At 41.5% G+C, this 12,714-nt stretch overlaps 1 protein-coding gene across 1 annotated transcript; it reads right to left on the bottom strand.

Annotated features, from left to right (window-relative positions):
• Positions 1-196: 196 nt before the first annotated feature.
• On the bottom strand, positions 197-11,604 carry zgc:86896 (uncharacterized protein LOC415190 homolog). Its single transcript, XM_068336533.1, has 9 exons — positions 11,458-11,604; positions 10,769-10,896; positions 7,853-7,957; positions 6,663-6,885; positions 6,315-6,422; positions 3,582-3,788; positions 2,363-2,438; positions 1,954-2,144; positions 197-1,295 (listed from the first exon to the last, which is right to left on the bottom strand). Exons 2-9 carry the CDS (start codon positions 10,830-10,832, stop codon positions 1,199-1,201), a joined length of 1,071 nt encoding a protein of 356 aa, XP_068192634.1. The 5' UTR covers positions 10,833-10,896; positions 11,458-11,604; the 3' UTR covers positions 197-1,198.
• Positions 11,605-12,714: the final 1,110 nt, after the last annotated feature.

Genomic DNA, 12,714 nt, shown 5'->3' with positions numbered 1-12,714 from the left:
ATTACGTGACTTTGGGATTTGGACTACGTGTGTTTTTGGAGGTGCGGGGAATCTTGAGAACCTGGAGAGAACCCATGCAGACATGGGGAGAACGTGCAAACTCCACACAGAGCCGGACGCAAACCTGGAAAGGCCTTACTTTGCAGCAACAGAGCTACCCACCCACCCTGCCGCCTCAAGATATGCAGCGTCCACCGAATCAAAATAGTTTATTTCTTAATCATAGCTCAAAGGACACTTCAGGTTCATGTAACTCAGTCATGTCCTGGGTGGAAAACTGTGTATATCAACAGATGAAATGAAGCTAAGAACCAGAGACTGATCAAAAAAATATCAATAGAACCAACAAAATAACATAAACTCAACTGCAAACGTGATAACCAATTATTTATAGCACGATGAAAAAAAAAGGGTTTTGAATGTATTTAGTGATTAATTCTAAATGTGAAAATATCATGGAAACTTTTTGTCTCATAAATCAGTCATTGATTTATGAGACATTTGCATTTGGAAAACCTGTTATGTGTCATTTCTGTGTCGACTAAGAATGTCTGGATCTATGGAATGAAGATGGATTGGTTTAGTCTGCAACCAGACTAACCAGCGGGGTTTAGTAGAAAAAAGAACAAAAAAAAAGAGCGAAGACAAGGATGTAGAAGTTCGCGAGCATTGTGTGGATGGAAGGATGAAAAACTAATGAAATATACACCTCTCGATTAAGAAACAAGGCATGTGGAGATTTTAATCTCCCTGATTCCAGAGTGTAACACACACAGGCATCTTACAACTGTCTTTTCAACATTTAATAAAAACAAAAAAAACAAAACTGCAGTCATGTTGAAGCATTAGAACATTTACACTTTAAGTACAAATCTTGAAAAAAAAAAGGTCGAAATGGCCCTGCCAGCTAAAAACATAAGAGCTACATATACTGATTCATGACTGTGCAGTAGATCACTCCAAAATATTGAGCAGGTGTGTATCTTTGGTATATGTGCCATCCAGCACTAGTTTTAGCTATTTTAATGTCATAGATCAACAGCACATAATACAATATGGATTAATATAACTTGCATAAAATTGATCCATAATTATATATTTAAAATCTTTTAAATGAGGATTATAATAATGCGTACATAACGCCTATAATAATGACTGCAGGTTGATGACTTGGAGCTTTGTGTTTGTGATGTCGAGTCTATCCCTTGAAGTCCCAGATCACCATCGCTCCATCCAGACCCACGCTGCTGAATCGTTCCACTTTGGCCCTCTCCCCAGATACGACACACAGCTGTCTGCAGGATGCAACACGCAGTAACACACACACACGCACGCACGCATGCACACACACACACACACACACACACACACACACACACACACACACACACACACACACACACACACACATACACACACACACACACACACACACACACACACACACACACACACACACACACACACACACACACACACACACACAAAAGTCAGGTCCAACACCAGTCATCTATACTTACACCTGATGAACACTATCACTCCTTCCCCTGAAGAACCAGGTTGCACAACCCTCCACAGGACTTCACAGAATGCAGGGATGGGGACAAGGGGGTTGTGTGTGTGTGAGTGTGTGTGTGTGTGTGTGTGTGTGTGTGTGTGTGTGTGTGTGTGTGTGTGTGTGTGTGTGTGTGTGTGTGTGTGTGTGTGTGTGTGTGTGTGTGTGTGTGCTATTCAATGTTTTATGTTAAACTATATTGGCTGAGAATGTTTTTCATGTTTTGATTTGATCTTTGCATTTGTCACAGTCTGAGATATTTTCTCATTTAAATGCACTCTATGGTTACAGAAAGTAACCTCAAGATGACTTTACATGTTGCGGTACCCTGTAGAGCAGATGGTGTTTTTCCATACCCCCAAAAAGTACAGTGTTTGGTAAGCATCTCTATCCCTTACATTATGCTGTTCTGGTGTAGGGTGTCCAGCTCCTTGGTGTCTTCCTCAGTGGCTTTCTTGTCCAAGTTGAGGAAATGTTGCATGGCTGACATGCTGTTCTTGGAGGCCTGCTTGGGGATGTCCAGTTTCTTCACAAACTGCAGATCCCCTGGACCCTTGTAGGTGAACTGGTAGGGGCAACAGTCATGACCCTTGGAGAATAGAAGAAAAAACTTGGAGAATTTCATTTCATCCATGTCAATATCAAAATATTGATGACTACTTAATTACATGCCAGTAATGAATAATAATAATGTTTATGGACACACACACACACACACACACACACACACACACACACACACACACACACACACACACACACACACACACACAAACATACAAACACACACAAACACAAGGGATTTACCGCGGCAACAACATCAGTGGGGCTGACATAGAGCACGCTCAGAAGTGGCAAATGTTTGGTAGTATGCTGGGTGACCCTGGATGAAAAGATGTTAGAAAGACGGAAGATAAATTCATACATGGATGAGTTTGAAGGCTGTAGAAGAGATAAAAATAATTTCTTACTCCACCTAAAAGAACAAATAATGCAGAAGGATGCAGAAAATATTTGACTGAAAATATTGCTGACGCTGATAAATAACATGCAGTCAATTTCCTTCCAAAATTGTACCAAAAGTGAACCTCACAACATCATTACTACCCGGAGGAGGTAGAACAAACATTTTTGAGATTAAAGGGCACACCTTCTGAATACAGTGCTAAACCCAGTTGGCTGCTGGCCCTCCAACATACAACATGTCTGCATCTCGACTTATGATTCAATTCAGAAATCAGTACAGCCTTTAAATAAAATTTCACTCCGAACCCATCAGTTGGTTGGACAACGACACATTTCTCACTAAAATTAAAATATCAACCACTGATATAAATCAAAGTAAACTTAGAAAGATCAATGACCCTCCCAGAATTATATGACAGTACTATAGAATATAAATAATTTCACTTCAACAGTTCATAAAAGATTAATGAAAAAATAAATTCCACACTACAATGAATCTATTCCCCCATAGTCTACAAATTCATTTATGCTAACAGACATGAACCGGATTTGACTGAAATTATATTGTGCGTTTATGTATTCAATGCGTATGTATTTATAATTCATATATATGAGTCTATCTTATATGTCCTACTTTGTATATGTACAGCATACATCCTATTCTGTAAATTGCTAAAACGTTGGAAATGATACCATCAGGTAGATATTTTGTAATTAATCTGTTTGTAAAAGATGCTTCAGTAACTTTCCTTGAGAATGACATCTAACGTGGGTAATAGAAGTCCCCATAGTGAATTACAGTCATTTATAATGATGTCAAGAGCAAATTTAAAGTTTGTGTCATTGATGCTCTTGTCAACTTATAAAGTAGAGGTTGACTGGTGGGGGTTTTGATTCTACTATATACATAATGAGGACCAATGCTGTGCACCTCAGCAATGACCGCAATATGGGTTCTTACTATTAATGTGTCACCAACACTGTTTCAAAATCTAGTGAATATTTCTCCATTATGGCTGATTCACAGAGGTGGAGTAAGTGGCTCTCCAGCAGTACTCACTCCTTCCCCTTTGCAGCATCAGCCACAGTGATGCTGCTGTTGTGGGCCACCCAGGCCAACTGGTCTCCAGATGGGGAGAAGGAGACACTGTGCACCCAACCTCCACAGTCTTTATGGTCCAGCAGCAACTCCCCAAAGGGCATCTTTGCTCCCCAGGCAGTGGGTCCAGGCTTGTCCTCGATGTCCTTGATGTAAGCTGAGAAAACCCTGAGATACACAGGATTAGTGTGGCTGACTGTTGGCGAGTTTTGGTAGTGGTCAACACAGTGTTGTCAAGTACAATATACTGTATATAAATATGTGTAAAAAGAAAGTGATGCTCCTGCTAAAGGACAAATCTCAATAAGCAGTTATGTGATGAACTGTAACTTCTATCATAAGTGAATGTGAGCAAGCTGACATTAAATCTTCTATATTAAAATATGTCAAACTGAGGGAACCAGATATTTGATGCACAGCAGTGATGTGCGGTCAGGGGAGGCAGGTGAGGCACAGCCTCACTTGCCATTCTGAAAGAAACAAATGATGATGAAATCAGTGCCTCACCAGCCATGAACCTCACTGCACGTCGCTGATGCAGTTAATTGACAGTAACACTATGCAACCCAAGGACAGATGACATTTATGAAATGTATTTTTACATCTTGAACTTCACTTATTGATCTGGTTTTGCCTTCAATTGATGATTGTACCAGTCTGATTTTGCCGGTCTGTAATTCTATTAGTCTATGCCTGCAGTACCTTTGACTAGTTGAGTCCTTCAAACTAAAAGAAAAAAAAAGGAAATACACCTAAAATAGACCAAACAGTAGACAAGACTGACAACAGTAGTCCATTATGATTGGTGAACTTAAAAAACAAAAGTAGGATCCTAAAACAGCACAGATTTTAAATTTAAATAGTATTAAATTGGATAGGGCCAAAAACAGGATTGATAGATTTATAAAATATTTAATGTTGTTGGGTCTACATTCAATAATACTGTATGCCCATTTGGGCCCTGCCACAATGAAGTTATGGGAGAGAGTAGTGGAAGCTAGACTAAAGGCAGAAGTGAACATTTGTGAGCAGCAGTATGGTTTCATGCCAAAAAAGAGTACTACAGATGCAGTATTTGCTTTGAGGATGTTGATAGAGAAGTACAGAGAAGGCCAGAGGGAGCTGCATTGTGTTTTTGTAGATCTGGAGAAAGCTGATGACAGGGTGCCCAGAGAGGAACTGTGGTATTGTATGAGGAAGTCTGGAGTGACAGAGAAGTATGTTAGAGCAGTGCAGGACATGTATGAAGACTGTAAGACAGTGGTGAGGTGTGTGTAGGTGTGACAGAGGAGTTCAAGGTGGAGGTGGGACTGCATCAGGGATCAGCTCTGAGCCCCTTCTTGTTGCTATGGTGATGGACAGGCTGACAGACGAGGTTAGACAGGAATCTCCATGGACTGTGATGTTTGCAGATGACATTGTGATCTGTAGTGAGAGCAGGGAACAGGTGGAGGAGAAGCTAGAGAGGTGGAGATTTGTCCTGGAAAGGAGAGGAATGAAGGTTAGCCGCAAGACAGAGTACATGTGTGTGAATGAGAGGGACCCAAGTGGAAGAGTGAGGTTACAGGGAGAAGAGATCAAGAAGGTGGAGGATTTTAAGTACTTAGGCTCAACAGTCCAGAGCAATGGAGAGTGTGGAAAAGAGGTGAAGAAGCGTGTACAGGCAGGATGGAACGGGTGGAGGAAAGTGTCAGGTGTGATGTGTGATAGAAGAGTTTCAGATAAAATGAAAGGAAAGGTGTACAAAACTGTGGTGAGACCAGCGATGTTGTTTGGTCTAGAGACAGTGTCACTGAGGAAAAGACAGGAGACAGAGCTGGAGGTAGCAGAGATGAAGATGCTGAGGTTCTCTCTGGGAGTGACCAGGAAGGATAGGATCAGGAATGAGTACATCAGAGGGACAGCACATGTTAGAGGTTTTGGAGATAAAGTCAGAGAGGCCAGACTGAGATGGTTTGGACATGTCCAGAGGAGAGATAGTGAATATATTGGTAGAAGGATGCTGAGTTTTGAACTGCCAGGCAGGAGGCCTAGAGGAAGACCAAAGAGGAGGTTTATGGATGTAGTGAAAGAGGACATGAAGGTAGTTGGTGTGAGAGAAGAGGATTCAAAGGACAGGGCTAGATGGAGGAAATTGATTCGCTGTGGCAACCCCTGAAGGGAAAAGCCGAAAGGAAAAGAAGAAGTCTCTGTGCATACCAGTCATGCTTTTTCAGGGTAAATCTCCAGATTCATTCATTCATTCACATCAAAAACGACCTCCTGACTTGTGGTGGAACTGTCTGGCTTTGATTGACCCTGGTGGTGCCAGGACACTGAGGACTTTATATCCAGTATGGGCTAAACTAATCTGCAGCACTGATCGACTGTTTCACCCATGTTTATCTTTATTTGTGTCACCCTCGGTGACACACTGTCTTTGAAGGGAAGTATGTATTAGTTACAATCTTCAAAGGTGGCTGGTGGAGGATACACATACTGACTTTAATCAGCACTGAAAATACTTATTTTGCCACTACAAGCTTGTTAGAGAAATGCGTTCCACGTTATGGGCAAAACCGTAAGAATACACAGACACAAGGATGAAAAAAGGTTGCTTTGAGGTCTTACAAATGAAATTCTTTTACACAGTATATTTTTAACAAACTTGGTATGTTTTTTTAACATACCGAGCTTGTTTGTCCCTGGTTTTACCTGCAATGGAGGTCTGCAGACCCAGCTGCCAGGAGGATGTTATTTGGATGCCAGTCCAGGCTGAGGACTGTGGAATAAACAGACTTCTTTATGTGCTTACTCAGCCACCTGAAAGAGGAATGGTAAAAAATCCATAGTTGAATATCTGACCAGGTTTGTTAGATATGTTTTTATCAGATAAGAGGTATCTAGACTGCTACTTCACTTTGTCATTTTGTCTGTTAATATAATGAAAGACATCATCCTGATGCTCAGACATCACTGAGGTGAACCTTGATTTGTAAACCAAATATCAGTTGCATTGTATACAAAACTGTAACAGGTATGATGTAATCATGTGTTGCTCACCAATCATTCTCCTTTTCAAAATAGCAGACACATATGAGGCGAGCTCCACTGCCCAAGGCAAACTTGTTCTCCATTGGTGACCACTTCACACAGGTGGCTGCACGGTTGATGCGCACCAGGACCAGAGTGGGTTTCCACACACCGTCTTTCAAATTCCACACATAGGCATTGCGGTCAGAGGCGCATGTCACAATGCGGTTGGACTCTGGGGCCCAGTCAATGCCTAAGGGTATAGTTATGAAGGTCTATTAAAGTCTAAAATGATGACATCATGGTAGGAAATAAAAATTAGATACCTCTCCTGTCCAGAACTTATGAACCACAAATTTATATACTCATTCATTAATTCAACTCCCTACCCGCTTTATCCACTGTAGCGGATCACGGGGAGCTGGAGCCTATCCCAGCTGACATAGGGCGTGAGGCGGGGCAAACTTCGGGCGCGACACCAGTGCACCGCGGAAATTTATATATTAAATCAGAAATTGGACTAAGCTGTAGATGTAATGCCACCCACTTAAATTTATAATTAAAAAGTTTGACTAGATTAAAGCAGCAGAATGTGTTATTTTATCTCAAAACCTGGCAAGTTTACTCAATGAACTCAATGAAATTTGAACATTCATTATTTCAAAATATGTTCCACATGGAAAGATGTTGTTGTGTCTGATGTAGTTTGCTGTTTGAAGTGCGCATATATGCCAACAACCTTTCAAGCAACAATGACAAAATCAATGCAGCTAGAACTGTGGCGGCGACAATGCTAAAATCCTGGAGACCACAGTTCATTTACTGTACATTCTAAAATCTTTGCTTCACAGATGTGTCAACAAATAGGAAGAAAGATAAATGTTCATGTTAATTTTTTAATGCATCTTTTAATCTCTGTAAGTGGTCTATAAATGGTTCTATCAGAGGTCAAGTGTCAGGTTGTCAACTTGGTTCTGGGTTTTTTAATTCACCGACACACCTCTGAACACTTAATAGGAGCTTTTGTTTTGGCTTGTTCGGAAACCTAAATCAAGCTGCAACATATCTTTGCACGCTTTCCAGTTTAATACCTTTTATATTGGATTACATGTACGTACTGTATAATTTTCTCACTCGATTTATGGTTGTCATCTTTCAGTATTTTGTCATCACTTCCCACCTCTACTTCAGTCACATTTAGCTGATGAAGATTACTGCACCTGTGATTCGTCCGCTGTGCTCTGTCAGCTCATGGATTTTGATCCAGTCTTTGCCTTTCTTCTCATAGATGTTCACCACGTTGTTATTAGGACTTGCTGCAATCTCTTTATGGATATATATTTACAAATATTACGTATCATAATGACATAAAGGTATTAGGAATTCAAACTGACAAAGTATGCAACAAGAACTGCAGTCAGATCAGCGGGGTGCGATTTGCTTGGGGGGATGGGGGAGGATCATCTCCCCTATCTGGTTTTTACATCTGAACCTCTGCTGATTAAAATTTTCTTTTGCTACAAATGCAACTGGGGAGACAGTCCTCATCTCATTGTTTATGGAACCCTGTTTTTACGTACAATGACAATTAATTAGTTAAGTCATGTTCCTCACCAAACACACTGACACCAGTTTTTGGTCAGACCAGGACGCGCTGCCAGCTGGTTGGAGAACTTTGAGATGGAGGTTGTTTTCCAGGAGGAATGGCGTGCATTTCCCCGTCTTGGTCCTCGCTTCTGTTGTTGTTGGAGTTGTTACAGAGTTGTTATGCTGATAAATGTGTTGATCAATGCACTTATGCAGTTACGTGTTGACGGAGATTTTTTTTAAAACAATGTTGTGGCGATGCAAATTTTTTTCTAGTGGACTTAGCCTTAGTTTATATACTGTATATACTGTACAGTGATCCCTTGCTACTTGCAGTAAATGCGTTCCAGTACCACCCGTGAAAAACAAGATTCCGCGATACAGCCACAAACAATTATTTTATTATTTACTGTGATTTAAATGTTTATGAACCCGGTGAGGGAGAAATTTCATAATATAAATAATATAATATGCATATACATATAATGTCCCTCTCACCCTTGTAGGGTGGTATCTGTGTGTCATCCTCAAGCTGGGAGGCCTGGGAGTCTGAGGGTACTGCACAGTATCTTAGCTGTTCCTAGGACTGCTCTTCTGGACTGAGGCTTCAGATGTTGTTCCAGGAATCTGCTGGAGCCACTCTTCCAGTTTTGGGTCACTGCCCCAAGTGTTCCTACTACCACGGGGAACACATTAACCTTGATCTTACACATATGTTCCAGCTGCTTTTCCAAATATGCTGTTCGTGTTCCTTCTTCCTGATGTTGGAGTCAGCTTGAATCGCCACATCTATCACCACTGCTCTCTTCTGCTCTTTGTCCATCACCACTATGTCCGGTTTGTTAGCCAGCAGCTGTTTGTCAGTCTGGAAGCTGAAGTCCCACAGGATCTTAGTCTTGTTGTTCTCAACCACCTTCGGTGGTATGTCCCATTGGGATTTGGGTATTTCTAGTCCATACTGGGTGCAGATGTTCCTGTACACTATCACAGCTACTGTTTGTGCCTCTCCGTGTATGCTGACCCAGCTAGCGTCTTACACCCTGCTACAACATGCTGGACTGACTCTGGGACTTCTTTACATAGCCTACACCTTGGTTCAGAGCTACTGTGGTAGATTTTGGCTTCAATTGCTCTTGTACTTATGGCCTGTTATTGGGCTGCCATGATCAGTGCCTCTGTGCTGTCTGTCAGTCCAGCTTTATCCAGCCATTGGTAGGTCTTCTTGATATCAGCCACTTCCTCTATCTGATGGTGGTACATGCTGTGTAGGGGCTTGTCCATCCATGTTGTATCCTCTTCTCTCTCTCATCAGGTTTCTGCTGTCTAAGGCATTCATGGAGCATTTCATCTTTTGGGGCCATCTTCCTGATGTACTCTTGGATTTTTGATGCTTCATTCTGGAGTGGCCCTGATGCTGGCCCTGATCCCCCTTTCCACTTAGTGTACAGCCTCATGGTTTAATATAGCAATAAGAGATATAGATTACATGTTCATGCATGTCTATGTAATATAAATACATACATGTGTGTTTGTGTGCGTGAGTTACATAGGAGGATTAGGGCAACTGGATGACAACAAGGTCTATGTTGTGAGATAAAAGCTGGAATTCAGATACGTCATCACAGTAGCATCACCGGCTTCATTCTCATGTCTCGCTCAGTAACGTCTCATCGTTGACGATGTGTTCTTACTGTTTGCCAGGTGCTGGGACTAAGGAAACACTTCGCCTGCAAATTAAAAATGACGTGTGTGCTTTATTCTTCTATACATGCTAGAAAATAAGTTCCTTAGAAACTAAAATATATGTTGTTTGGCACCACCAGCACTAAATGTTCCCAGACTTGAGATCTCTTTCTGGCAATTAGAAAGCAAACCGTTAGCAATCCGAACGCTAATCTAATCAATCCAGAAGGTATTGACATGATAGGCAGCGCATCTATTTTAACACATTTGGGACCAGCCGGTGCTTCAAATTCTCGCCCACCTGGTGAATAAAGCATTTAAGTGTTTTGAATGTGAATGAAACACTTCAGTGTTTCAAATGTCATCAGTCATATGGTTCCATGTTTGAAGCAGGCTTCGAAGCAGTGGTTCAGAAAAAACCCACTACCGAGTCTAGGGCATGTTTTGGAGCACCGTGTCCAAGTGGACATCATTACCTATGCCTGATGGCTGTTATACAGTAGAGTTCTACACGTGTGCCTCCCTATCAAACTCTCCTGCCGCCAGTGCCCAGCCTCACGTTCATTTCACACTCACTCTTAGAACCTCAGTTCACGGACTTTGGGATTTCCCTGCATCTGGATTTCCTGCATTCCCACCTTTCACGGCTTCCTGATTTTCAATTAAGATCATTGTTTCATTTTTTTATGGTCTCTGCTCCAGTTTTGGGTCCACTCCTTGGTTTTGAAGCTTAATATAATAACACTATGGGATGTTAACGTTCCATTCGGGACTGTCCATTGCTTATTTTTTCATGATTTACCCCCCCCCCCCCTTTATTTGACAAAGTGCACCCTGCAGATCAGTACGTTTGTTGCATCACTTACGAGTCCTGTCTTTGTTCCAGGTGTGGCAGGAGATTGGCTCCAGACCGAAACTGTAAAGCGACATGTTTGAACAGGACAGGGAGAGGCTGTTGGAATGTAGCTGTTGCAGCAACTGGTCTGAAGATGTGCTGTATGTCCCAGGATGAGATCAGGGAGGACAATAAGACATGTCAAGAAAAAATGCTTCAAAAGACATGAAAAGTCCAGTTTGTTGTCTTTATGGTAAGAATTTTTCTGGACATTGGTCTTTGACAGTAACAACCAGGATTACTTCGTAAGATAAGAGCACACTCTAATTAGGTGTGGTGCATATTGTACAAACATACTTCAAGTGTAGCCCTCTCCTAACCTAATCTAGACTGGCAGAAGTAAGTTAAGATTTTGAAAAAAACATGTCTTCATCATAGGACAGGGGCAAAGCCACTTTCCAATACCAATTTTCAATACCAAGTTGGAATGAATAAACAAGCTACACTCTCAACTATAAAAGACAGTCAATACATTAGTTTTGCTGCTATACTGTTTCTACTCTGCATGATCAAACAGCGGTAAGCACAGAAATATCAATGAGATACAATACTCAGTAGAGGTTAGAATATCTGCAGCTTCATAAGATGTATGGACCACTGGCATTGATAAATATATTGTTTTGGTCAAGTATATATGGGTAGGCTGAGGTTGCTACTTACTTTTGGTAGTGAGAGTTGCTGGGCCGTGTCTGTGGACTCTGGGCAGTCAACACAGAGTTTGCAGGTTGACTGGGTGAAGGAACTCAGTAGTTTTACTGAAGGGAGTGACTGAAAGGTGGGCGCGTCTTTTAGAAGCTGCTTACTTTTACGCTGCATATCAGGGGCGGTTGTATAGAGTCAGTCCTTGGGGGAGGTGGTTGCAGCCCCCAACAGGTTGGAGAGACGTTTTGTGTGTGCTGAATTTTCTTGCTGTTGCCATGACTCAGCAAGAAAAGCTAAAATTGCACACGGCAGAGCATTGAATGAAAAAAAATTCCTCATTTCACCATTTCATCATACTCATTTGTGTAGCACTGTAGACATTACAGAAAGCTAGCATCAATCTCTAGACTGTACATTTAAACAGGCAAAAGCCACAGAGCAGTGGGTGGAAATGAACTGCTATTTTTTTTTATTTTTTTTTTCAAACATGTCATCAACAACATCCGAAAAAAGGGCTGATGGATGGAAGCCATTTGGCTTGTTTGGTTCCCGAAACACCTCTTATTTCAATATGTTGTCAATAAATTTATACAATAAATACAGTTGTATGAATTGCGGCAGTGATTCAGTTGTAGAGCGGGTCATCCAATGTTCCAAAATCAGCAGTTTGATTCCCACTCCCGCCCAGTCACTTCAGAGTGTGAGCTGACTGAGGGAGGCGTCAGCTCACCTCCTGAGCACTGCCAAGGCGCCCTTGAGCAAGGTGGCGTCACCTTTACAAGTTGCTCATTGGAGCATGAAGAAGCTGCCTGCCTCTCTACCCCCCCCCCCCACACACACACACCTGCATGCCCACAGGACCCTTGTGTGTGTGTGTGTGTGTGTGTGTGTGTGTGTGTTACGGATAGATGGATAGATGCATGCAACTACTAACCAGTGTTTAGAGTGGACTCCCAATTTCACTCCGAGGATTAATAGTTAATAAAATTAAAATTAAAAATTAAATCAAATTAAATTAATATTAATTTTGACAGTCATTGTGGCACATTGCTGTTTCAAACCGTCCATTCAGTCCCAAAAGACATATATGTTTTCACACATGTATGTCTGTTACTTTAGTGAATGCATGTTGGTTAGTGACCTTTAGTAGCTCCTAGGTGACCCAGAGCTTGGTTACATTGACATTCTTCAAAGAAACAGCAAGTTTTGTCAATGTTATAGATGGTCAAAACAGGAAGATGATCTTGCCAGAGTTGTTACAGTTACTGTACAACA

The sequence above is a fragment of the Antennarius striatus genome, chromosome 16, assembly GCF_040054535.1.
Source record: "Antennarius striatus isolate MH-2024 chromosome 16, ASM4005453v1, whole genome shotgun sequence".
Classification (NCBI taxonomy): domain Eukaryota; kingdom Metazoa; phylum Chordata; class Actinopteri; order Lophiiformes; family Antennariidae; genus Antennarius; species Antennarius striatus.
The sequence above is the reverse complement of the archived record's forward strand: the minus strand, read 5'-3'. Positions and strand labels throughout refer to the sequence as shown.

What these genes read in the sequence shown, in the direction of transcription:
- zgc:86896 (XM_068336533.1), bottom strand. Translation starts at nt 10,832, where the DNA reads ATGTCGCTTTACAGTTTCGGTCTGGAGCCAATCTCCTGCCACACCTGG. An exon ending in TCTGCAGACCTCCATTGCAG is followed by an intron (nt 3,789 to 6,314) that starts GTAAAACCAGGG and finishes TGTGTATCTCAG; the next exon opens with GGTTTTCTCAGCTTACATCA. An exon ending in GATGCTGCAAAGGGGAAGGA is followed by an intron (nt 2,439 to 3,581) that starts GTGAGTACTGCT and finishes CTTTTCATCCAG; the next exon opens with GGTCACCCAGCATACTACCA.